Consider the following 27,018-nt stretch of genomic DNA (forward strand, 5'->3'; position numbering starts at 1 on the left):
AAAGTAAAATGTAACATTTTTTCAGGCTGGATTTCAGACATAATACAGCTTCCCCTAACTGTGAACTACATAAGGCTGATATAAGTGTCACTTTCCACATAACCTCCAATGGTCTGGCCCCAGGAATTGCAAAGAAAACAAGGAGGCTGGAATCCGCAAAACTCAAGCAATGATGGATTACTTTGCCTGATAATGAACCATAGAATATGAGTGTGTTTGGAAATGGTTTTCAGTCAATCCAGAAATGTAAAATCTCTGAAATCTGTGGATAGCGTGTGTTGTTTTTACATCCTTTTAGGCTTAAGCTCAAAACCGCAATGTAAACCTTACTGCTTTGTACATCTTACATCAGCAGCTTTGCTCTGTAGTTTGCTCATCTGCTGAGGTTATTGTGTCCACTGTTTGAGGACGCCGATAGGCTTTGCACAGTGGAAGTCACCTTGGGAGAAAAGGCACTGAAGGGACAGATGGCTGCAGGAAACTTAAGCCCAGTGATCACTTCATTTACTTTGTCTCTAAGGGAATGTGGCTGACTCATGGCTGGATCTGGTGGGGGTCATAAATGGAAAGTACCAAGGAGAAACAAGATTACACAAACACGCCCAATCATGTAAAATCACCACTTAGGAAGTCATAAAATAGGTCTATGTGGGTTATTTCGATGGTTTCTAACTTTGACTCCAGTTAAACGCTGTGCTTTTCCATTCAGTGAGTACCAGTAGAAACTATTATCAGCGATGAAAGCATATATTTGCTTCCATTGCCAGAGCCATACAAATTTGTGTCATTTGGCAAAGGGACGGTGAAATAAATATGGGTGCATAGTGAGAATGCAAAGGTTGACATGAGGTTCTTATGCCAGCAATTGATTCTCTCCGGAATATATTGTAATTTAACCATTTCTAGTTAACCTGAAACTGGAACCAATTAATTAAAGTTAATCATTAAAAGCCAATGAAATGACAAGTGATGATGGGACTTTGACAAGAACCAGGTATCAGGCCAGTAAACTTAAAGGCTTTAAGGAGTTAAAGTTCTGCGTTGAGCCCAACAACTCAGGGTAGAACTAACAGCCACAACTGTACATTCAGGTGTAACCATCAAAGTATCTACAGCTAAATTGAAACAATATGTTTCAAACATGAATGGGTCATGTTATCTTTCAACTGCATTTTTAAAGCAAAACAATGACACTTTTGCTGAACAGCAGCCCTAAGTGAAAATTATAATATGATGCTAGATGCTACGACTGTGATAGTAGCAGAGGTGGAAATGAGTCATAAAGTCAGGAAACTGACTCAGTAATGTCCCTTATATAGCAGTGTTTAACTACCATAAGCCATGGTCAAACCAGACCAAGTACAGCTTTAGCTGCAAAACTACAGAGTGTACTGAAGATAAGGTGTTTTATTGTTTCTCAACTGAACTTGAAAAGTGTGTTTTTTTTTTTTTGTTTTTTTTTTACAAAAGTGACATATTCTAATTTTAAAGTTTCAAGTTAAAAACTAAAACTCTGTCAGTTCCTCTTTGTGTGTGGACATTTCAGGTTCAAAACAGGAAGGAATTCAAATGAAACTTTCATCAAAATAAAAATAAATCGGGTTTGAAGTGATTTATAAGAGACATTCCAGACAGTCAAATAAAAGTTGGTTTCTGCTTTTGGAAACTGCTACATCTAGCCCTTGGTTTCACAAAATCACTGTTTGCTAAGTGAGAGTCACGTAAACACAAGTTTATGTTTCCCTCAGTTCTACTTTATACTGAGGTATAAAGGTTTTAAAGGTGCTGTGTTTGGCACAGGCTGGCTTCATTTGGACTGCCTGTGACTTTACTGATGATGCTGTCTCACATCCCAGCTATGGAGAGAGTACTTTCACTGCACCTCTACATGTACAGACTGGTCCATTTAGACAGTTTATGAGGTACAATTGACTGTTAATCACTAAACAAACTGCTTCGGGCTGTCTAGGACATAAAATGCAAGCTGTACAACATTAAGTATGTCGCAGAACACAAATTTTCAAGAGCAAATGGACTGTTCATCATATAGAGGGACAAGTGTTTAGGTTACTGAATGAACTGCACTGGATGTGCACATTTTCATGGAAAGCATCACAGGCAGAAAGGCACAGAATCCCCACCATACATATTCCGTAAATTATCATGGTGTAGCTGCTAAATTGCCACTGCTTGAGAGCCAAGAACAGGATAATCCCTCAAGATGGTACTCCCTGCTATCATTGTTACAGATTAGTGCAAATGTTTACCACTTTTCTGACATTTCCCATTTAGTGTAACTTCCATTCCAAAAGGGGGTCTTGATCTTTTCCTAAACAGCAGCCGTGACAGTCCTGAGAGACACTGTGAGAGTTAGAAAACGGAGGGCCTGGACTGCATAAAGCACTTACTGCATGAGCTCTGTCACATCTCTGCTTATCTCTGGCTCTGTGTGTGTGTGTGTGTGTGTGTGTGGGGAGGTGATGGTGATGGTGTTACTCGGGAGGTCTGGCTTCTGGGATGCATCCCTTACGCTCATGCCTGGATCCATGTCAGACTACTTTAATGGACAAGAGCATGGGGGCTGTTACCCACCCCGCAAATCAGCACCTCCTGGTGTATCACATGCCATCTTTGGACCAACGCCAGCAAAATACACTTACACCCTCTTATCACCCACTGTCAATTAAAGGTGAATCTGACACCCGTCTTTGAAACCCGAGCCTATAATTCACTCTAGCAGGGCTTTCGGAGGTGTTAGCCTGATTCACTGCACTGTCACACTCCAGCATTATATACTATAGACAGAGGCACCGTCTGTAAGTATCTTAAAAAGCGTGTCAGCAAAAAACAAACAAGCCAATGCCTCACATTGTTTGTTTTTAAATCCACCTTTGTCCTCTACTCTGTCAAGATTAGGTGAGTAACAACTCAGGGTGAACTCACAGTTGACCTCTGTGACCTTTCACAATGTGGCCAACATCCATGTGTTAATTCAATTGCTGCCACATTTTTTTTTTCCTCTCATAGAATGTCCGCTGGCCAACAGGGCAGACAAAAAATAGAAATATAAGAAAACAGACAACCCCCGTCCTTTGGTGGGAAAAATAGCATCTAAAACTTGACTCTGAAATGAATCAGTTGACAAATCACCAAACACCTCCCCTGAGCTATAGCTTCTTGACGTGTCAAAGCAGTGTGTGTGGAAATATTTGATATTATATAATAAGCTTACTACCTACAGCAAAAGAGCATTACGTCAAAGGTGGAGGTGCCAAGGTGTTCATCCTCAACTAACTAGGTAACTAGATTAATGTGTTTGTGAGGTTACAGTTGTGTAAAAAAATAAATAAAATACTGCACATCAACAGTGCAGTATTTCCCTGTGTAGATGCTGTGAAAGCTTAAGCTAACTTTAATTAAGTAACTCCAATCACCATTCCCTGAAATGTTTGCCAAACTCAGTGGTTAGTCCTCATCCTCAAAACCTGTCCACTTCTTATATTCGCCTTTATCATTCATTCATAACTAATTGTAAACTGCAATGCATTATTTCCATGTTTTCCATGTTGACCTTTTACCTGGGACATGCATCTTTAGCCTCTGGCCTTTTAGCATCGTTGTAGCCATGAAGTTCTTCTTTAAAAAAAAAACTCAACTTGAAATATCAAAAGGTCAGACAGTCATGGTTTTCATCCAGGCCATGTAGTCTACATTAGTTAGCGTCCATTTTTGTATGATTTGGAAAAATCAGTGGCTGCCAGCTAGAAATGAGAAACCAGCTTTTGTCTACCTCCTGTCTGAAATGAAGGAGCCATTGTTTCAAAAATTACATCTAAAAAATTTGAGTGATAAATCTGCCAGCGTCATCGTTGTAGACAGTTTATGTGCCATGCAAATATGGAGAGCTTAACTTTCCGATATGTCTTGTTAGTGATCAATTCCCATCATATTTGGTAGATCAGGGCTGTGCAGTGAGGTGGGTGGTCCAGCCCCTGCCTCATCTCTGTTTCTCTGTCCGAACTGTTGATTCCAGGGCTCCCTGAAGCCAGAAACACTGACTGCCATCCGAAAAAACAACCCTGCTACTGCCAGAACCCGCCGTTCTAAGGCTCTTTTTTATTTTTTTGCTTTTGTTTGCATCTTTCTCTCCCCTTTTTTCTCCCTTTGTCTTTCTGTCAAGATGCTATTGTGTGGATGTCAATTGCGTTTTGGTTGCACATTTCCAAGGATGTAACAAGGATTGTGTACACAACCTGAAAACAAACCAACCGATCTTCTATATAAATCACTGAGTTAAACATGGTGCTTGGTTTGAGGTGCCCAAAATCGTTTGGCAGGTTAAAAAGCAAATCATTTTCCACCCTTCAAAGGTTTTTCATCACAATGGTTTGTCAACAGGGCAGAAAATAAAATAACGTGAGAATATCTGGCTCATGGTAGAGCTTTCAAGGCTGGTTGATTGTTTCTTTGGAAAAACAAATCGTAATTTCTAACGTGATGGCAAATGTTTTAGGCCAAATTGATTTTCCAGTCATTCAGTCAACTATGTGCCAACTATATGACCTTCTAAATCATTATTCAGTTTTAAGAATTCAAATAAACCACAAACTGTAAAAACTGAGTGGAAAATGTGATGTTAAAATTTTGACGTGTTGAATCTTTCATGTGACTAATGACCTCTGTATATGGCTAATTTACTTCAAGTTACAACAATAGAGACCCACAGAGGTTTGCATCCGAGAAAGACTGAGTAAATTATTCAGAATTTGATGCTAATTCCTGTTTTTGAATCATAAATTGGCAGAAATGTGGCTTCAGTTGAGTCAAATTTGAAATATAAAAAATTATTTATGAGGTCAAATATCTGAAACGAAGAGACTGCATGTGCTGTTGTGGTTTTTAGTTCCCTTTGGGAAAATAAATGACGTTTTAAAACATTGTTATGGTAATCTGCTTTTACTGTTATTACCGTCACTTTTTCCCCCCAGACACAAACTTCACACTTGTGATGTACTTTTAGTCTTCTCTCACATGAAGACCAATGCACCATCACTACCAGAAACCGCACAATGTGAATGTAGCTTCCAGCTTGAAAGGACTTTTTAAATCAAGAGCTCTGACAGTGTTATGTCTACAAGACATGCCTCACATGATTAACTACGAGGCCCAGTAGAAGATGAATCGGAGAAAGTCCTCCTGTCTGTAACATATAAGATAAAAGCCAACGGGGTGGATACAAGTTGATTTTTTGACAACCGTGTTATGAAAAGCATGAACTTTCTCTCTGCATCAAAAAAATAAATAGATAAGATTTAAAAAACCGAGACGGACAAAATATTTTTCCTTGAACTTGAGTTCTTTAGCACTGTTGAGCGGGTGTGAGCACATCCAACAGAAATGTTTACTTTTCAGTCTGTTGATATTGGTACAGTGGTGTGGACAGTTGCTTGTTTTTATGATAAAAAAATTCATTCCGGAAATGAATTCTCTGAGTTGGTCTAGACAAGGAAGATTTGGCTCTCCTGTGTGACTATATTGCAGCCGTAGCACATATAACTCAAGTCACTGTTCGCATGTGGGGAAACGGTTTCTATAGAGAAGTTATTCAATAAATAAATAAATAAAAGCATGAAAATCTATTATAAAGAGTTTGAGCCAGAGCGCTCCACTGCGACAGTGACTCCTGTCAAACAAACCTCCACACAACCTCCTGCAGCCAATGAAACCAGAGCTGTTAGCAGCCTTCTCATTTTAAGATCTGCTGTATCAACAGATATTTTGTGAGCTTGCCAAATAAAAAAATGAAACTATTGAGTCATGATGGTACTTACCAACGGCTAATGCTAACAATCAGTAAACCATAGTCAGAATCCTTCACGGTTACACCAAAACTATTCCTATTATCTTGGCTAATGTGACATTAGCTTAGCAGCTAGCATAGACTGAGCTGTCAACAGGATCAGTTTGGATGAAAGCTGATATTTTGACTTTAAATTGTCAGTGGTAAACTTATAAGAAAAAAAAATACATAGAAGTCATCAAATGCCACTTTTGAGTGTCATGCTTAGAATATTAAAAGTAATGTGATATAATGTAGTATTATTACTAAATGTAAGCAACAGTAAATTTTGTTCTCTAGATACAGATGAGGTTGGGTTCAAGAAAAATACTGATAAATGCTAATCACAGTACAGCTAAGTCCTGATAAAGGGGGGTACTTAATTTATCAAAATTCTCCTTTCTTCAGTGTATTTGAAAAGATATATATTAGATATATGTAAGTAAAATCTGACAATTCTTATATTATTTTAATATCATTTTGTAGCCGCCATACGTTTTTATTGCATCCCTTGGATAGAGCAGTGATGCCCCATTAAAGTACTAAAGGGCCCATTTGACCCCTGCCCAGACAATCTTGGCTCAAACACTGTACCTAGTTATATATTTCTTTCATGTCTCTCATAGCTCAAGCCAAAGCAATGATCACTATCAGATATGTCACATGGTTTCTTTCCATGTTAAATGAAAACAAATACAGTGAAGTGGAGCTTACGCATAAATGTATATTTTCACAAATCCTCCAGTTTCAGTCCTGCTCTCTAATGTCAAAATGGCCCCCAAAATTACCCCAATTAATTATGCGTATCTGGACGTATGGGAGAGGAAGTACTTGCATTCACCCAAGACATGGGAATGCGTAACGAAAACCAAACAACCAAACAAACTCAGACCTGGTCATTCATCCAGAGGTCTTAAACAGTGAGTAACAGCAGAGGGGCGCTCTGCAGATATTGTGCAGCATTAGACTCTTTCCTCAGGGACACATCCAGACAGGAATGTGTGTGTGTGATGATGGCTTTTTTTTTTTTGTGTCAGTCCTACACGCCGTGTCAGTGTGCCCCTTTTACCAAAGCACACAGAGAGTCCACAAACCCACCATCCCACAGAGGAGGCGTTTACATTCAAATATTTGAGATAGGGTTCCAGCGTACCCTCACAGTGGGGGATCCCTCTGCCAAAAAGCTGTGGAAATAGATGCAAAACGACATGTTTTGCTTTACGCACAGCCATGAGAGAGATATTACTATGCACACTGTTGTATGTTAAACCTCCTGGCCAGGCAAAACTTCAGGGAAAAAATAATGCAGTGTTCTAGTTTGAGCGCCAGCACCTTTATCTATCAGGCCGAGTGCCTCTTCTAATTAAAATGAATGGGCATTTAATGACAGAGGTTGTTTCCTTCAACGTCATGTTCGTGTTTATCTTTCACCCTAACATCCCACATATCACATTAAGCAAGGACTCCTTAGTTTACAAATTATCTCTGTAGTCGTCCAGGGTTACAACCACAGCCTTACAGTTTTTCTCACTTTCTCTTTCAGCCTCTCCCTCCATATCTCTCTATCTCCCTCTGCTTTGCCCCCTCCCCAACTTCTCTCTTACGATCTCTGCTTTCCTTTGCTTCAATCACCAAAGATGGACTGACACTACCGCATCACATCCAGATTATGTTACTCATGACTCATTTTCTTCTCCCCCGCTGTTGCAACTTTTAAGTACTAATGGTGGTACTTTAAGGCAGTACGGAGTGTGTGTGTTTGCGTGTGTGCCTGAATTTCTCTTAAGTGATGCTGAACCGATATTCAATCTAAACAAAAGAGAGATGAGCAGGAAGACGAGGTGCAGTAGCTCGACTAACATCTCCACATGGAATCGCTTCGGTCTGACCTGACCTCATCATGGCTGTTGAAGAGGAGGTAAAATGATGCTGCTGTTAAAGATAATGTGCAGTTCCTCCGTAGCCACTATTGTATCACTGCCATGCTGCAACAGTAGAAACATTTGCCGCTCTCTGACCAGCTGATGATGGATGAAAATGCTGATAACATTCATGTTTCTGGGTCTTCATTGTGTGTTTCTTGCTCTGATAAAGCTCTTTCTAGAAAAGCTGCAGGATAAATATACTTGTGAGTCATGAATCTATAATTAGTTGAAACAAACATGGCAATCTGTCAGCACAGTTAATCAGGAAAAACTTATTTTGGATCATTTCTTTTGGGAAAAAATGCTAAATAAGTCCAAGGGAAAGATGATTAAAAATAGCTTGGAAGACACACAGTGTACCGTATGTGTAATTCCTTCATCCACTCTTAAACCATCAACCATACTCATGAGCTTGGATCACTAGTCTTGCCACATCTACGCCATATGCAAACAACCTTATAATCTCATCCTGTAGTCCATCCTGTAATTCTTGGCCAACCTGACAGTTCTGGGTACTAAATGGACCTTGAGGTGAGATTTTTTTTTTTTTTTTTTGTCAACTGCTATTTCCAAGATTGACAATGAACTTTAAAACTCAACTTCTGAGCCAACATGACTCATAAAAAATGGAAATCTACACTTTCATGACAACTTAGGAAACTCCATCTGCTGATGAAGATCATCTGATATGATAGAAAGGCATAAAGGTGACATTGTTTTGTCAGTAAAGTTAAATAAAGTTATCTAATCTGACGAAAACAAATCAAACAGAAAGACGACCTGTATATTATTATACAGGAAAGTTGCTTGAAATGCCAACTATCTAAAAGCTTCCTTAGTTAAAGCAATAATGCCAGCTGGCCACACTAAGCCATAGGGCAGGTAGACTCACTATTAGATGACAACGTAGCCGAAGACAGGGATTCCCTGTTCCTAATTCAAATAAAAATGCCTTGACATTGATGTAAGTGCATCATTGTAAACAGCAGACAAGTGCTGCCACATCTGCACACTTTTGTTCAGGAAGGATTTCCCAGTTTGAAGAAGAAGACAGGATAGACATCATGCATCACTAGGATGTATTCATCTACGCTCAGGATGGAAGTGCTGTTTGACAAACTGTGACAAGCACTTTTCTGTCTGAGCTTCAACTCGTGACTGTACGGGTCCAGAGAAGGAACCTCGCATTTGATCCTCCAGGCCATCAGTTAAGCTGAAGGTCGTTTCATCCAAACACAGGCAAACACAGACTCATGTGCGCGTCAAACAATGTCACGCACGAACACATATGAGGCATTGGACATTAGTGCAACACAGATTCATCTGTACGCTCACACAGAAATATACACACATGGGTCTCTGGAGGATTAACCTCTCCATCTCAGGACTGCTGCAAACATGTCAATTTAAATAAACATCAAGAACCATTTGTAACCATTTGTGTTTTAGTTGCAAACCCAGAGCAAAAAGCACGTCCATCTGGTTGATCAATGACAGATTTATGGGGCAGTTCCTGTTAGGTCGCCGTACAGCAGCACATTTTAGGGCTAATCTGCCTGTTACTGTGATACGCTCTTACTCTTGGAAGAAATACCTGCACTTAGGACATGTTTTTTTATCCTTTAAACGGCAGACAAAACCGAAAGTCACATTTAACAGCCACCTTTGATTATTTACTCACATAAAAGTAGTTTGAGCTGAGAATTGCTTCCATGACTTCTTGGAAGATGCATACTCGAGTGGCTCTTTGTTTGTTTGTCTGATTTGCGTGGTAGTCAAGGTCACATAGATTACAACTGATTACATGATCTCCAGTCATGTTTAACTGGTCTTTTAGAGTGTGCAGTGTGCCCCTGGCATGAACAGGCATGACACCCAAACACAACAGTAGCAACATTAACTGCTTTAACAGGTTCTAGCTTTTAGGTAAATGCAGCAGTGTTAAAAAATCTGAAGCTAAGTTCACACACCACTCCAAGTGAATATACGTGTTGCTAAATGTCTGCTTGATATGTAAATAAGCCAGCACATTTGCTAATTAGATGATGTGTCAACATTGTGTTTACAGTTTGTTTCGCTGCTCCAAAGTGGCCTGAGATTGGGCACTGGTCAGTTTTGTCTAATCCACAATAAATAACATTTCTTTTATAACTGTCAGTATAATAAAATGCAAAAGAGAGATTTTATAAATAATCTAAAACACTAACATAGCCCCTATGTGTAGATCTATATGGGATTGTGGCCTCTTTCAAACTATTCTGGTGTTGCCTGTTCAGTTGAATCCTGATTTGTTTCATTATGCATTTGTATCTATCACAGGTTCTGTTGTTACACTGCAACTCGCTGTGAACAAAATTATTTGCAAATGGGGGCTTTGAATTTCACACTTGAATCTGCCTAAAAAGAAGCCTCGTAAAGATATGATATGTAGCTACAGCCTCATGTTACCGTACACACTGAAGAATGATCCCAGTTTCCACACGATGACGTACTCATTTTCAAGCAAGATTTTTTTCATTTTAAAGTGAAAAAGAAAATACATCACTGGTATTGGCCAAGACCACAAGTTTAGGTATAGAGATCAGTATTAGGAGAGAAAAAGTGGCATTGGAGGATCCTTGGATGAAATATCCATCAAAGTGTGCTCCACAGACGGCGTCCAGCAGGTGTTTTCCATCAGATGATCACCTGCTCTGACATCACTGACTGAGGCGTCAGCATAAGTGCAACAAGCTACAGAAGAAAAAGGGAAAAGAAATGTGGTGAAAGTTCAACAACGTGACTGATTTTATGAGGACTTTTGACCGGTACTGTACTATGTTTTGAGGGTTATTTTTAAACAGAACAGAAATGTCAGGGGGCTAACCCACTCCTGCAGTCTCTGTGCCAACTCCAGCCCTGGTATTGTGGGGAATGTGAGAAGCCTGGCTCGGGTCCCAGACAAGGCAAACACTGCTCTTGACAGGGTTACGAGCATGTTTCTGTTTTCAAAACACAGGCTATATGCAGATTTGTGGCTGTATATATGTGCATGAGCGGCTGTATCTTTTTGTGTGTCTGTGAGCAGGCCGAGGAAGGTGTCGCACCGACCACAGCTCTTAACGAATAAACCGAGACCTTACACGCCTAAGTGTCCAAACCACCCGCAGAAAACAGGCCCAGACTATCATCAGCCTGCCGCTCTGCATAGCTCCACACTGTCTGCCATCAAGTTGTGTGGGTCTGAAATTGTAAGTTAATGCATGACACGGTATTCACCCAGCAACTCCCCTCTTTCACCCACACCAAGGGACAAAAAGATTAAATAAATAAGTGAGGTAATTCCTGGATGTGATGAAGGCTTTAAGAACAAGTGGCTCCTATCCCAGCGCCACAGGAACAAAACAAAAACAGTGGAGCCAACCATTAGTCATTTGAAGATCTATCTAGCCCACACTGTGAGGGAGTGAAACTGTTTATCTTTCACCCAGTATCATGCACTCTGTCCTTATCTCCTTCCTTTCTCTCTTTTCACGTTTACTTGCTTCCTGTCATCCACAGTTCTGACAGATTATGCAGCTCATTCTCCTTAGAGTCAAGCATCTGATTGTGATTCTTTTGTTTCTTAGATCTGAAGTCATAGCAGCGCTCAATCCGCAGGCCAAAAAAAGGTTGTGTCCTCTGGAACCTCTGGAAGGCTCCCCCAGCCCTGACAGACAAAGACATCCACTTAGAATGCAACATCTGTAGGGGGGAGTCAAAGAGATGCTGTGGGGAGAATCGGCCTCAGAGACAGCATGTGGGGAGGCTTCAGGAATTTTTCTCCACGCCTCAAAGATTTAATAAAAATATCTGTGGAATTAACAATTCACTTGAAAAAGGAATTTGCAGTAAACTTCAAAATTGGAAGAACATAAAATGAAGCATTTAGTGAGAGCATTTAAACTTAGAGTCTATTTTGATTTCTTACTCTACTGCTCGCTGCCAGAATCAGCAAAACAAAACATGAATGTTTATCAGTGTTATCTTTTCCTGGAAGTAAAGCAGCTGAAAAAAAAAAAAATGAAAAAAAAAGACAGTACTGAAACATTGTTGTAAATTCACACTCTGTGGACGTCCTGCGGTATTCACTGCGAACAGCTCAAATTCTCAAATGTGGTTTTGTTTTTTTTCACACCGATTCACTTCCCTTGACCTTCATCAAACCTTGATTTACAGCTCACAACCTAAATGAACCTGAAGTCTGCAGGAAAATAAATAGCAACAGATACGAGTGAGTAATATTATCATCTGCTCTGTTTATCAAGAGTCATTATAAAACAAAAATATAACAAAGATAACAGCCTGCTCTGCGACTGAAGTAAGTTCAAACACAGTCGTGATTTGCTGCAGGCTGTGATAACACCACATTACTTGCCCACTAATTGTACACTCAGATTGACTACAATGTCTAATGTTTTGTTCTATCTAAGCTATTACTATCTCATATTTGGCTCATAATCACTCAACCTTAGCAGTGGCAAAGATACAGCCTTGAACCTTGTGCTTTTGGCAACTCTTCTGACCATAACTTACACACTCAGTACTAATGGCTTCCATTTGCCTGCCCAAAATAATATTATTATACTAATTCTTTCTTCTTGTTTCAGACATTTAATAAGAAAATATTTAAATGTGGAATAAAGTATCTGAATAGCGCTCCATACCTTAATAGCACACTGCAGAACTCCTTAAAGCTGCTACTGTCAATATTTTTATATTAGCAATGGATCAAATGACCATGTGGGTGTGAAAGGGGGTCACCTGTAATGATAAGCTCACAAATAATTATCAGTCAACTCTGCAGTTTCCCTCTGCTCTACTGAGCATTGTAGTGTCTTTTAGCTTGTTGTTTTGGTTTGATAGGAAAGCTTGGTTTTAAACCTCACTCTTCCCATCAGTGTCGTTTTAATCTCTGCAGGCGGCTGAGCTCTGATGAACCATGACCAAACGAGACAGACACAGTTAGCAACTAGCTGGTGAACATAGTGGAGGATTTAGTAACTGAAGAGGCAGATATTTCCCTCTGGAGCTGGTGGAGTTAGAAGGAGAAAATACTGGACTGGACAGGTTAGCCAGAGACTTTAAATGAATGCTAATGTCGCTCTGCACCTGTTGGATTTATTGCCTGTCTCATGTCTTGAAGTGGCACAAAAAATAAGTGTAGGTTTAAACAGATGCCTTTCATACCTGAGTATCGCGCTGCAGAGCACTGCCATTCATGATACCTCCAGCGACCAAATGAAGAAAAATTAGCACCATTACTGGAGTGAATATACTGAGTATATGGAAACACAAATCTATCAGAGGAAACTCTCAATTTATTCCACAGATGCATCAATGGGTGCCAAGCTACAAGCTAGCAACAATGTTTTAAGCAGAGATGTCATAAATTTGCCAAATGTATAACCTGTAATTAAAACAAAATAAATCCCAGATGAAGTACCCACCAGAGAGTGATCCACTAAAATGAGTGATGGAAAAGGAACCATATGCCTTCTTTATAGCTGCTATAAGGTAAACTGGACAGATTCAAGACAAGTAGCGAAATTACCATGAAATTTACTGCTTCATTCATTGACCTTTATAGAGGCATATAGAAGCATACCATACCTGTCTGTCCAATATCAAAACTTCTAGCACGTTTGGGGCCACCAGCTGCACTGAAATATAGCAAAGGGGTCTCAAAACAAAGTGGCTTGCCATGTTGAGTGTGACAAAACTACTAAATGTTCCTTTACCTGAAAATCACCATCATTAACAACGCTGGGCTCCATTTTCACGTCCGTGTGGAAATACTGTGGTATGGCCGTAATGTTTTTCCCTATTCCCATGACACGCTATGCCGAAAGCTCTATTTCCTTTTTTGATTTCAGTCATAGCGCAAGTGCAACCAACAATTACAACTTTTCTGGAAGCTGTTATTGTAACGTCCTTAAGCAATTTCCATGGTTTCCTTTTTACAAGTTTTGGGGTCAGGAAGGAAGAGCGTTTTATTCCTCAGAGCATCTCCTAGTTTCTCTGCATCATCCGATTGTTAGTCTTGGCCCACATTATCAGTGAAAATAAACTCTCATAGAGGAAGTCACCCCTAAAATAGATAGGTTTCTCCTTGGATCCCCAGGCATGCTGTGTGGCCCTCTCATAGCATTAAGTTGAGGAACATATTCACCCTTTCTCGTATGAACTCCCTGTATGCAGCATAGTAATGTTCATCGAGAGGCAGAATGATGGGAATTTCACAGGGGTAAGACGCTGACGAAAGTTTTTTCCCGCTCCCTTTGTGCAACAGCTTAGCTTGGCACAGGCTGTCCTTCTCAAAAAACACTGCTCTCAACCGCTTTCTACTGTCTCCACCAGGAGGAAAATAAGAGGATCTATTACTTTCACTCCCGAGAACAGAAACAAAATTTGGCATGCTGAACTCCTGTCTGTGCCAAATTTTCATTGTCCTTGAAATATTAGAAAAGTAGAAAGGATGTTCTCAGGACATGCAGCGAGATGTGTGCTCCGTTTACGTCTCATTCAGTGCAACATTTCCTTTTTCAAATAAAACCCATCACCTCTCTCCTATTTCCAATAAGAGAGGCAGCCCACCAAAAGCCCCGCAGCTAACTGGCACTAAAAACAATGACATGCTACACCAACCTGTGACACAAGCTTTGTCTCAAAACTCAGTGCTTTTTTGGAACTGACCAAAATGTGTTGAAAACTGTCTAATACCAAAAGCTGATTTTTAATTCTTACTTGATCTTTACTCAATTTTTCTAATCTTAGACTTAAATCTTTTTTAGCTCTCTCACAGTACAATCTAAGACTATTGATTTATCTCACAGTGTGAGCACCATTTTTAAAGGTGCTGCAAAAATACAGTTTTTTGAAATTATTTTGTTATGTGTGAAGTGCTTGTTTCCTGCTGCATTTTCTCTCAGATCAGAGCCAAAGTTTGTCTGAGGTCCCGCGCCTTGCAGGCAGGCCAAGGAAGTAATCCTTGGACAAACACAAGCAACCTTTGACTGGTCAGGAATGTTATCAGGGTCCATATACTCTACCCTGGGTTGAGGAAGGAAAGATCTCAGACTTGAAATGCTTCCCCAACAGCTGTTTGCTGCATCACTTTTAACTGTCCACCCCCAACACTGGACCGGGCACCCAGACATAGGGTGTGCTATCTGGAACGGTCTCCTTCGTCCTTCTCTTTCATCAGGGCTGGCTGGAGCAACATCAGGGCAAGCTTTCTCTTAGACAAGCAGTAAAAATGCTGGCGTGATTAAGATAGATAGACTGGCCAGAACACTTAATCTTCTGTCCAATGAAAAATGTTAACTGCATCCTGATGTCCCCCCCATGCAGCGTAATTAGCCTGAATTACCACTGTGTGTTTAAGCGTCCCCTGAAATGCCTGCGCCAATTTCTCTCTTTTGCTGATCTTCCTTTTCACTTTGAGATTACCTACAATGTGTTTTTACACTTTTACTCTTTTAAAATCTTTTGTAAATTCAACTGAATCCTATTCATCACACATTTTAAAATATGATCCTATAATTTATTATATAATATTATCTTGGATTTTCCCCTGCTAAATGAAAAATACCTGTGGTCCCACTGTGTCAGGAAAGAAGCATGATAGTATTAGTGGTGATGGCAGACGTTTTAATGTGCTCCCATTTTTGCAGAGGTCTCATTAGTCAAACCTTCAGTCTACAAATGCTGCCGTTGTGTTTTCATAGTATCACACTACTATCACAGACAGATGAGGTCCGCTGAGCAAAGATAAAGATGGTGTTATTTCACCCCCTGGCCTTTCCTGACACATGGATCGCTTTTGGAAGCCGTACAGAAACACACAGGTTTTTCAGATTTGGAACCCAAACTGTGAAAAAAGTACAAAGGCACTTATAAAAAGTGTTTTTCTTTTTAAATCAGGTGAATGCCTATCACTGTTCCGCCCTATGTAATGAAAGTCTTATTTTTCTTATCGCTGCCATACAAAAATGCATTCACACACACCTAGGTAAAATTTGCAGTGCACGTCTTAAAACCGTGATATACACCATGTACACTAAATTCCTCAGCTTAACTGAGATAAAGGCAGTGATATACAAGCCAATGATAAGCTGATGTTACACAGATTCTGTTCTGTAATCTCAAGATCTCTCTCGAACGGTATTTCATTTGGATTTGCAAATGTATGGTTTAGGAAGAAAACCTGAATTTGCCGGAGGAGGGTGAGGTAGCCTCCGACGCTACACCTCCCTAATTACAAACTCAGTCAACGTCTCATTTTAACATCACTCTAACATGACCAGTCCTGGGTTAATTGATGAGGAATGACTATTTCCTCCAACCTGAGGAGTGAAAAATTGGCTTTCTGAGAGTAAATGAAAAACAGGCACATAGCGGAGCGGTCCAGACAGACTTAGGAGGACACACTTATTGCTAATGAATAGACTCAGGGCATTGATGAAGTTCAGGTTGATTTAATTCTCCTCCCCCAGTTCCACTGTAATTCATCAAATCCATCAGGTGTTATCAGTGCATGCAGTTGCTTTGTGTTACGCCACCTTGTAGTGTAGACGGAAAATAAACCATTAGCTTTAAGCAATTCATCACAGATTGGACCTGCTAATCTTATTTGAGAACAACAATATTGTGGAAAGTCAAGGAGCAGGAGAGCCGGTTCTGCCGAATTTGGAAGTTTGTTTATTTGATTCATGTATTCATTTCAGGGAGATCGTCTTGCTCTCTTTGGAGACACTAAGTCTCAAAGCTTAAAAAAGCAGGTTGGCTGCCAAACCATATCATCGATGGCCTCACAATTCGCAACTCATTAACATTACAGCAGGACCATATTTGAACATAGTAAACATCGTGGCTCTATAAATAAACTGCATTGCCATTCAGTAATAATTAAATAACATCATATCAGTGCAGATATAATGAGGATTGTGTTTATTGAGAAATCAAACAGGTTATGGATTTTTTTCTTTTGTGTGAGTCTGGATTTTGCTGGATTTTTTTTTTTTTTTTTGGTTATACTCACACATCCTTGTCTTGAATAAATAAAGGGAGCTTTCTCTTTCTCTGTCTTTTCCTTCTCCGGGTGTCTCTGGGGGCTCTTTCTGACTTCCTGCCATTAAAGAGACAGCCCACTGGAGAACAGGGGGTGACTGACATGTAACTACCTCTGCTCTATGACCGACGCTCCGTGCAACTCAACTGGACATCTGTGGAATTTACTCAAAGGGTAATTTGCTCAGGAAAACAAAGAGAGAAAGTAGGAAAAAATAGCCTCATTTGGTGGACGGGGACAGAGACACGATGTGCTCCATGTCTGTGGAGACAGGCAGGGAAATCAGACAGCTGTGTGACATCCAGAACAAAAAGTTCAGCTCAGTTAATGTACACAGTTACATAACAACATAGCAGAGTTAATATAAATTGTGATGATGGCTGGCTTCTAGATTATCAACTGAATATTTTGTCGCGGCCTGATAAAGCCATTTAGTCAGAATGAACTCCATGTGTTTTTGAGTTTATACAGTTTTCTTTTTTGTTTTTTGTTTTTTTCTTTTTTGTCTGTGTCGTTATGCGTGAAAATGTCCCTGATATTTTATTTTGAAAAATCAGTCACACAGCATGATACAGAATGCTCAGCTCCTAAAGCACAGACACTCTCCTACTGACAGACACTTTGGCAAACGACGCGTTGAGTACGAGAAAACAGCAAACACTGCTCGGTGTTGGTCTGAGAGCCTCATCCAGAAACCAAAACAAGTTATCTATGAAGCCACAAACAGACGCTCTGCGGAGACCACACACCCACAGAAACATAAATATCTCAATAAACTATGTACTACAGTGCAACCACTTCAAAAGAACTGGATACAGTGTAATGCAGGGATGTTACAGAGGCAATTCAGTGACCACCTCTTTCAACATGGATCTAATTAAAACAGGAAAATTCCGATATCGATGTTCCACTTAGGAAACAGCAAACCAACGACCGATTCTCCTTACCTAAGTCATCAAAGTTTTTGCACGAGACTTCATACCACCTGAGCCGCTCCTTACCTTCTGTAGCCACTGGGTATAATTCTCCATAATGTGCTCGAGCTGCTGGATCTTCTGGCTGGGAAACTCTGGCTCAGGTGGCGGAGCGTCCCTCTGGAGAGAGTTGGCGTTGTACTGCGGGCTACCGGCTTTCGCCTCCCTGCAGGAGCCTCCTCCGGCTCCATCTCCCTCAGGTAGGATGAACGTGTAGGTGCACTGGCCATGCTGGATCTTATGAAAACGCCTGTTGCTGTAGTTACTACTACTACTACCACCACCACTTCCTCCGCTGCTGCTGCTGCTGCTACTGCTACTGCTGCTGCTGCCACCTGTGCTGCTGGTGCTGCTATCCGTCCCTCTCCTTTGCTCTCCTCCTCCACAGTTCACAATCACCAGAAGGGCCGCCAGCGAGAGCAAGTGGTGGCCAAAGTTGTACCACAGCATCATTTCAAAAAGTGGTGCAGGTGAATAAAGTTCTTACGTCTTTAGATGCTCCTTTTTCGTCTGGCTCTGGATGCTCCCTTGGAAGCTGGATCAGAAAACGGTGAAGAACACCGTTAGCCTGGAACATGTGTCATCCATCCTTTACACTGGACCTCCAACATTGAAAGCTACTGTCGACTCTTCTGCCATGGACACTTACACGTGCTATGTTTCCAAAGCTTCTTTAAGTTTTTGTCCTGGCACACATCTCTCGCAGAATGACAGCTTGGTTTTAAATCTTGATGTTCCTCCTGTAAAATCAAAGCCAGATGTGACCAGGCTGTGTGCTTGCATTTATCAGTCTATGCATTTAAAATAGGTGCCGGGGGTAAGCTGGGGTGGTGTCGTCAGACCTCCCTCGGTCTCTCTGCCTTCCCTTCCTCCTCTGCTCTCTGACTTCACGACTGGGGAGAGTGAGAGAGACGCTCACTCTGAAGAGCAGTTCCAAGCTTCCAGCACGCTCTGCGCCTGCCCCTTGCAGAGCCTGCAGAGGAATGCATGTGCACGAATGTGTGTGCTTGTGTGTGTGAGCGCATGTGTGTGTGTGATCCTGGCAGAAAGGGGACCCCAGCGCAGAGGATGTGCTTAGACTGTGAGGATCGGTTTACAGGCTCTCTGACTGCAGGCTCATGTGGTTGACCTGCCTTCTTGCCTGTGTGTTGCTGAGACAGAAAACTTGTCTGAACGTATGCGTTTAATTTATCTGCTCCGGAGACACTGCTCTGCTCCCTCTCACACTATACAATGACAGGTGCTTTATTAGATGTAAGCATGAGGGAGATATATTTTTAGGTGATTTTACAGTTTAATTCTCAGCCTCTTTTTGTCTCTGTCTCTGACAATAGAGACCCATCATTTTGGGAAGTGAGATCTTTTAGAGGCAATCTCCTTTTCTTCATTTTCTTTTTGACAGCTTTCCAAGCAACAAAAAGTATTAATCCTAACATTTTCAGCATATCAACCCCGGTATTTGAGATCATTTAAGACTGGCATTTATTATATTAAAGGCTTTAAATGTATTTACATTCATTACGTCTCTAGTCTGCATCGTCAAAGGTTGAGTCTGTCCATTCCTATGCTGGATTACAGTACGTTTGATTTGCAGGTACTAAAAAAAATTTGTAAGACAAGGCTTAATATGTGTGCATGTAAATACGTCACGTATAATGACGTAATCCATAAGAGAAGAACAGTTTGAAGAAAAGGTAAGATTTAGATTTTTTTTTTGTCAGTGAAGGAGAAGTGACAGCAATGTATGAAACAGACACTAAATGTTTATTGAAGTCTAAACACGTCATTTCAAACTGAACTCAGGGGCTTGTATTAAGTTGTTTTTAGCGTTACCAGTGTTTCTTGTTCTGAGCCTTTTAACTTTAGTATTGGCTGAGACTGAATGACATTAATAGTTATTTTCCATCCATGTAGCCCAGAAATAGCAGAACCAGTTTGAGTGTGTGACTCCAAAAAACTCTGCCTGCAAGATTTATTTTCCGTCTTTCATCCAACCACTACATCTACATTACATGCACTGTCGCTATCTCCATTCATTTTATATACAGTACGTCTGTATCATACTCACCCTCGGCTGTTATGTTTTCGAGAAAACAAAAGTGAAATCCAAGAATGAGCACTGGAAGATGGAATGTCTCTTCATCATCAGGCCAGAGGAAGGAGCAGAGTGAGGAAACACAGCGCTGAAAGGCCCAGGGTCAAAGGTCAAGTCCTTGTTATGGACAGTCTATTAAAATCTCTGATTCAGGGAGAGACAGCTGCCTGAATTCTGGCCGGACTTCAACATTCCTCTTCAGTCCAAAACATCCAACTCCGTGCGACAGTGCACATGCATGTTTGTACTTTTATTTGTGTGTGATGTATATGTGCGCATGCATTTACTGCCTCCATCTGCCTGCTCATGCTTATATATATATATATATATATATATATATATATATATATATATATATATATTTATGCTGGATAAATGTCTCCGTGATCCTGCATGTGTGTGTATGTTTGATAGAGGGAGTGTATATTCAGTGATAGCAGAAGGCTACAAAAAGTTGGGCCCTGTGAGGGAGAATGCGAGAAAGAGACCCAAGATAACAAATCCCTTGAATAACCCAGACTGGCCAAGACACAAAGCATGTGCAAATATCTGCTGGAGGGCTTGTCTTTAGTGTCCTGAAATCTGGGCGCCAGTTAGTGTGTCCAAGGGAAACTAAGTTGGAGATAATTGCTACCTCTGGGCAACCTTGAGTGTGCAAAATTAAAACTGCACATCACTTCTATGAACAGCTACACGAGAAAAACAGTTACGTAGAAGTTGAAGAGAAATCAGACAGGGAGGTGCTATGTTTACAATGAGTTAGCTGGACACATTAAAAGGTTTTCAAACCAACGCTAATTATTGCTAGCTAGCTTCGACTGACAAAATCTGCCTGTTACAGTTGTCGCTGCAGTCATCGGCGACCTCAGTGTGAACTGAGAGTCCGAAAACAACATGGATCTCGAGTCGTAAATCTGCCACTATCACTGTTAACCGCAGTATTACTGTATCTGCTTCTTTTGCTGTGCCGGGCACAATACGGTTAGTGTGTGTTACCAAATTGTGTACATATGCTTTCCACTGATATGTGATTAAACCCCCGTTTTGCAACATCCAAATAATCAACACTCTCATATTTTGCTGTATTTCAGCCAGCATTGGAACAAGCAGCAGAACTCGTGGGGGAACACAAGCTCTAATATCAGATCTGAATTCTCACTGGAATGTAAACTAATTTCCAAAGCTACAAGAGTACGATCATTTATTCACCCCTTGGGGGAGGGGGGCTGTGCTGCTCTGTGCTGTCTGTCACACATACATATCCAATACACACCCACTTTAGTAAAATGCAATAATCGTTTTGCTGGTGACAGTCAAGCTCAGAGTGGGTCACGTCAGTTGTGAGAGGCCTCAAGGCAGCGGGGCTTCATGGGAATCTGGCTTATGTTTTGCTTGTGAAAAGTTTGGGAGGACATTTTGTATAACTCGACATCAATCTGACTGACAATGCCTTCCGCATGTAATGTAAAATTCACTGTATGATGTGGGAACATGGAGGATCTCAGTTTTTACAGCTTTTTCAGTCCTTCCTGCTGTGACCAGTGTCATCCCTTCAGTTCTAAGGGCTGCTCATATGCTAAATAAAGAATATAGCGTAATTTAAAAAGTTTGTAAAGAAGATTTTTTTGACCAGCATTTGGCCTGATGAGTGGAGCTTGTTAGGCCGTGCACAGCAGAAGATTTGCAGACATGACTCAGAGCTGAAGAAAAATATTGCATGTTTTTCTTGGAAAGAAATAATTTAATCTTTATTTTCATTGACGAGACATTGTTCTTGTTAGTGAAGTTGCAAATGCGACATTATTTATCGTTGGGTTTTATCAGTGAATGTAGATGTGATTTTAAGTAGAAATTTATATGGGATTTGAAATTCCATTATTATGGAGAGCATGATAATTTTAATGACCAAATATCCCGGAACTCAAGGGGAAACGTTCAAACGTATTGTTTTGTTCAGCCAACAGAATCCTCATGTGAGAGAGTCAGGAGAAAGCAAATGTTTGCCAATTTTACTTTAAAAATTCAAACAATGAGTTGATAATTAAAATAGTTGCTGATAAATTTTCTGACAGTTGATCAATGAATCAACTATTGGTTCTACCTTTAGAGAGCATGACAACCAATTTATTCATAATATATATGGCTGTCTTATTGTTTGGTTGAAAGACCCCTGATTTAATTGTCTCCTTGAATTCTGAAAGCAAACCTATACTCTTGATTTTTTTTTTTTTTTTTTTTGATAAAGAAGAATATTCATTATTCAGTGTTTGAAATCTCAAAAATGTTTTTACACTTAACCATTAATGCATTTAGCTCTTTGATCTTTTATTCCAGCTCAGACAACAAAAAACAAAGCGAGTTAATAAATGCAGTTGTCACTGGATGTGAAAGGCAAACGCGTTCCGTTTGACTCCAAAGACAAACCTCAGCAACTCATTCAGACGTGCTTGAATAGCTTCGGCACTCTCTGTGTTTACCACTTTCTTTCAACCAGGAAAATTTGAATTTGATTAGATGGTTGCATAACCCAGCCAGAACTGTGATGGCACCGTTTCTTTCGCCCTTAAGATTCATTGTTTGTCATGGTGATGGTGATTAGACACACACACACACACACGCTCAAACACAGTGTCATGGTAATGCTGAACCACTGCCAGCATCCACACCAGCAGAGAGACTTATTTGAAAGAGCTAATACAGGTCACTCTGGTGTATTATTCTCCTGTTTTGAGTTTCGGGGTGGACCTGTCATATTCTGAGCTCCATCTGAAAGATCCACAGTCCGGTCTGAGGGGATGTTAATCTCAAGCACAATAGCCTCGTTAGCATTTGGCTGAGTGATGACTTCACTTTTCACACACAGCGGTTCAGAGGTGACAGTGAAGGAATCATACACTTGTGTGTGCTTTGAGTGGATTTGGGTTTTGTGAAGGATTCTGAGTGGATGTTCTGAGGTGCATGTGTAAGGAGTTAAGAGTTACACCGGTGGCTTACTCTCTGAAGCCGCTTCAACAACTTTGCAGTAAGCCTACAGAGTCATACCCTCAAGTTTTTAAGTCTGCTTACAGAAATCCTTTTGGAAAATAATACCGAGGTTCAACCTCCCCACGGTTTCCCCCATAGAGACAAACATAAAAGGATTAAGAGGAAAAGTAGGTACTCAGCTGGGTATAGAGTTAAGCAGAGGCCCAGAAAGAACACAAGTTTCGCTTTGCTACTCTCTCTGGTGAATGGAATTAAAAGTTAAATCCTTAATTCCTCAAACCAGTCCCCAATGAAGAAAAAAGAATATCTTAGTGAAATAGGATTCTTTCGTGTGGTGTTTTTTTTTACCATGGCTTTAGGGATGGCAATGTCGGCCTGTTGGGCTGTTGGTTGCTCAGTTCTTTAGTCAGTCCACCACTTATATAATATCACAAGAACCACTGGATGGATTACCAAGAAATTTACTGCAGATATTCCTGGTGCCCAGAGGACTTTGGTGATCCTCTGACTTTTCCTGTAGTGCAACCAGTGGGTCAAAGTTTTCACTTTTGCTGTGAAATGTCAACACTTACTGGACGGATAGGATTACCCGACCTTTCCTCCAGGGCCACCAATGAATCAAAATCTTATTTTGTCCAGTACTGTGGCTAAACTCAATTCAGCCTCAGTTGTACTTTGTGTTTAGTACCAATTAGCTAATTTTGTGCTAAACCAAGATGGCAAACCTTACATCTGCTAAACATTAGCATGTTAGCATTGGCATTGTGGCAATATTAGCAAGTTGACATTCGTATTTAGCGCAAGTACAGCTGCGATAGCAAGGCTGTAGACATTTAGTCTTGTTATTCTCCCAATGTATGAAAAAAAATATTGCATACTGAATTACAAAAGACTGTTTCCCAAGTAGTTTTTTCATCCAGATATTTACAAGAGTCTTTGAGGCTTCTGAAATAAATGCAGTGTTTGAGATATTATGTGTTTCATTGTCATCAATGCTGGGTCAGACTAATTTCTGTTGCAGAAGCAGATGATTTGATGGATTTCCAAAACAACCCATTGTGACACGTGCCTGCCTGGAGCAATGATGTCATCAGGGTGAGACCGCTGGAAGAGTGACACCGCGGAGCCATTAGCACAAGGTGGCTGTCATTCTTCGTTTCTCCCCCCGGGCTCCCAGTCTTTGCTCACCACAGGCATGGCCTCCATCTGCTGTCAAAGCAGCCATGCCCAATCCCTGTCCCACCTCAATCCCTCCAATCCTCGACGCACGAGGCAAAGTTCAGAGCGAGGTGAACGGAAACGAAGGAGGTTTCTGTCTGTCATTATGATGTTAAATCTTTTATTTCAGTTCTTAACCCGAGGGGCATTTTTCTCACACTCACTTCTTTCTCTTAACAGAAAAGGAACAACAACTTGTGAAAAAGGGGGCATCCACGGTCAAGGTAACCACTCTCCTTTTGGTCCAACAGTTGAGGGTACGGCACGATGGAAGCGCTACAAAACAATAAATGACGAAACATCAGCAAACAATAGAAAAAGAAAAATGAGTGTTTTGGGTCCATTTACAAAAGCATTTGTGGTTTAGACCCCATATCTGTTTTCCCTCTGTGCTTCACCAATTTATCATTATAGCAAAATCAATTTCAAGTTCGAGTTGTTGTGTGTATTTCTTAAGACGTTCTGTATACTATTGTGTACTGCATGTTACTGGTCCCATCTGATGAGCCCTTTTCCAACTTCTCACCCTCATTCGTCCAAAGTCCAAAATACAAGTCACTTGACAATACAAAGTCCAAAATACACATTGCCATCCATTGTGTATTTTAGTTTAGTTTGTGTCTCTATTGTGTACAAAGCTATAATTTTCTGAACATACAGCCCAAACTTGACACAATCAAGTTCAGATGATGTCACTTGAGCTATGTTTTCAATTCGCAATCATAAGGTTGACCAACCCCATGTGAAAATAAAGACTGACCTTTGCTGCTGCAGTGCTTGGTTGTTGCAAAGGTCAGAGGAGGGTCTGGCTAGACTCTGGGTATCTGCAGTGGTACTCTGGGTATGCTACTCTCTGTTCTTCCACTAATCTAGGGAGCTGAGTGAACACTGAACAATGTAGGGTCTGCAGCAGGACACAAAAGCACTGAGACATGCAAAAATAGCATACAGTCAAAGGACACACAGACTTACAAAAACAATGCATACACATACATTGTTGCTCACTAAACCCTCGAAATCAAAGCACCAGAGGTTTCTTTCATTGATCAATATCTCAGAATGACAACCTAGGGAGATCAGATTCATGCAACTTAAGAGAAAGACTGTGGTTTGCTATTCACGTGCACAAACCAAGCCCGTCCACACATTAGAAAGCATAAGAATCAAGTCTGGGACAGTAGAAACATAAATCTACAATATATTTTATGACTGTTGAGGCAATGGCAGTTAGGATAAGGGTGTCACGGACCTGATCAAAACAAGTTGGACCAAGTCCTTCTGAGGCTATTGTAGCTGTGTGTGTGTGTGTGTGTGTGTGTGTGTGTCTTTATGTTCAATCTTTAATGATTTTAAAATTTGCCTTCTAATCCAAATCCTCTGATCCAGACATTTAAGATTAAGATTATTTTAAAGGTCTTCTACTGTTACAACTGGAGTCAGGGGTCAGGACCATCTAAATCACAGTCTGGATGATGAAATTATTCTAAAAAAAAAACCAAAAAAAAAAAAACCCACAACATCAGAAAAAGGAGAGCAAAGGGTAAACCAGTGTTGAGTGCAGAGCCACAATCTTAAAAACTTCCCTTGCATCTCTCTTTGTTGCCCACTCTCTCATTCAAAATAGCATTTTTACTCCATTTGTTACTCCATTTCACACACGTGATACAGTGTTTTGATGATTGGTGTTTTGGTACACAAACACAGAGGTGTTCGGGGGGGTTGCCTTGAAATATGACTTTAATCATCATTGCGCCTTATCGTGCATCTCCGCTGGAAACAGACCTTGAGAAAGACTGGAAACCCCAATACAAAGCAACTAATTCCACTAATTCTGCATCTCTGCATGACAAGGTGTGACAGTCTTCCTTAACAAAAAGAAGGAAGCACCACTGTATGTTGCTTATTTATGAGGCTCTACTGCAAAAACTGCCTGGTTACCTCTGCTCTCTGGTTACATTTAAATACAGTACTTACAAGGTCAGGTCACAGGACATTTTAACTTTAGCTTTACCCCTTGTTCACACTTGGAAGAAGTGGGTTAAAATTATGTTACAAAGTTAGAAATGGACTGGAATATTTAAAAATGTTTTGTGTATTTAGAATCACACTTGCACATGCTTTTCTTACATGTGAAAATGCATAATGTATGTCTGTGAATTATCTATGTATGAACTGTATAAACTGTACATGTTTATTTTTGTACACAGGTCTCTCTTTATATTTACAACATTGTAAATATAAAGGACAGCACAAAGGACAGCACAGAGAGTTTTTATTTTAGTTTAAATCCTTTATCTAAACTGGTGGTGTCACTGAGATCAGGTCTCTCTTTGAGACATGTCTCTTTGACAGACCTGATCTCAATGACACTACCAGTTTAGTTTCTGCACTGTCCTTTGTGCTGTCCTTTGTATTTACAATGTTGTGGAATTAGTTGCTTTGTATTGGGATTTCCAGTCTTTCTCAAGGTCTGTTTCCAGCATTAGTCACTATAGGACCCTCACCCGTCACATTCCTCTGCCTTTAGCTAATATTCTCTCTGTGCATTCTCCATCCTCTTCTGCCACATCAGATAAGGTGAAGTTTAGCATTTTGGACAACAGCAAGCTGACACCTGATACAAGCTGATGACTGCTGATATCACCATGTTCCCGTCACAATATGAGTAAAGTTACAAAATCAGATATTGGTCATAAACAGAAACATGCTTTGCTGTCGGTCTGAGCAAAACACTTCCACTGGTTGCTGCGGCTATTTTGCGGCCTTGGTTATTGTCAGCGCTCCATCACGTTATGAAACAATGCAACCTGATCTGCTGTGAGTATGAGGCAGAAACGTAGCTTTAATTAGCGATAACCAATTTAGCCTGGCTACTTGGACCACTGTTTGAC

At 40.5% G+C, this 27,018-nt stretch overlaps 1 protein-coding gene across 3 annotated transcripts in view; it reads right to left on the reverse strand.

The window, feature by feature from the left end:
- angpt1 (angiopoietin 1) overlaps positions 1-27,018 on the reverse strand; it is a 78,334-nt gene that overhangs the window by 33,020 nt on the left and 18,296 nt on the right. The window contains exon 1 of one of the 3 annotated variants that reach the window (XM_071499999.1): positions 17,857-18,795. The exons of 1 other annotated variant lie outside the window; for it this stretch is intronic. In XM_071499999.1, coding sequence (XP_071356100.1) covers positions 17,857-18,282 — 426 coding nt within the window. In that variant the 5' untranslated portion in view covers positions 18,283-18,795. Of the gene's footprint in view, positions 1-10,212; positions 10,388-17,856; positions 18,796-27,018 lie in introns of those variants that run through there. One more of the 3 variants, XM_071500000.1, reaches the window with a different exon arrangement.

Source organism: Trachinotus anak, unplaced genomic scaffold (assembly GCF_046630095.1).
Source record: "Trachinotus anak isolate AG129_WGS33_773 ecotype Australia unplaced genomic scaffold, CSIRO_AGI_Tana_v1 ptg000016l, whole genome shotgun sequence".
NCBI lineage: Eukaryota > Metazoa > Chordata > Actinopteri > Carangiformes > Carangidae > Trachinotus > Trachinotus anak.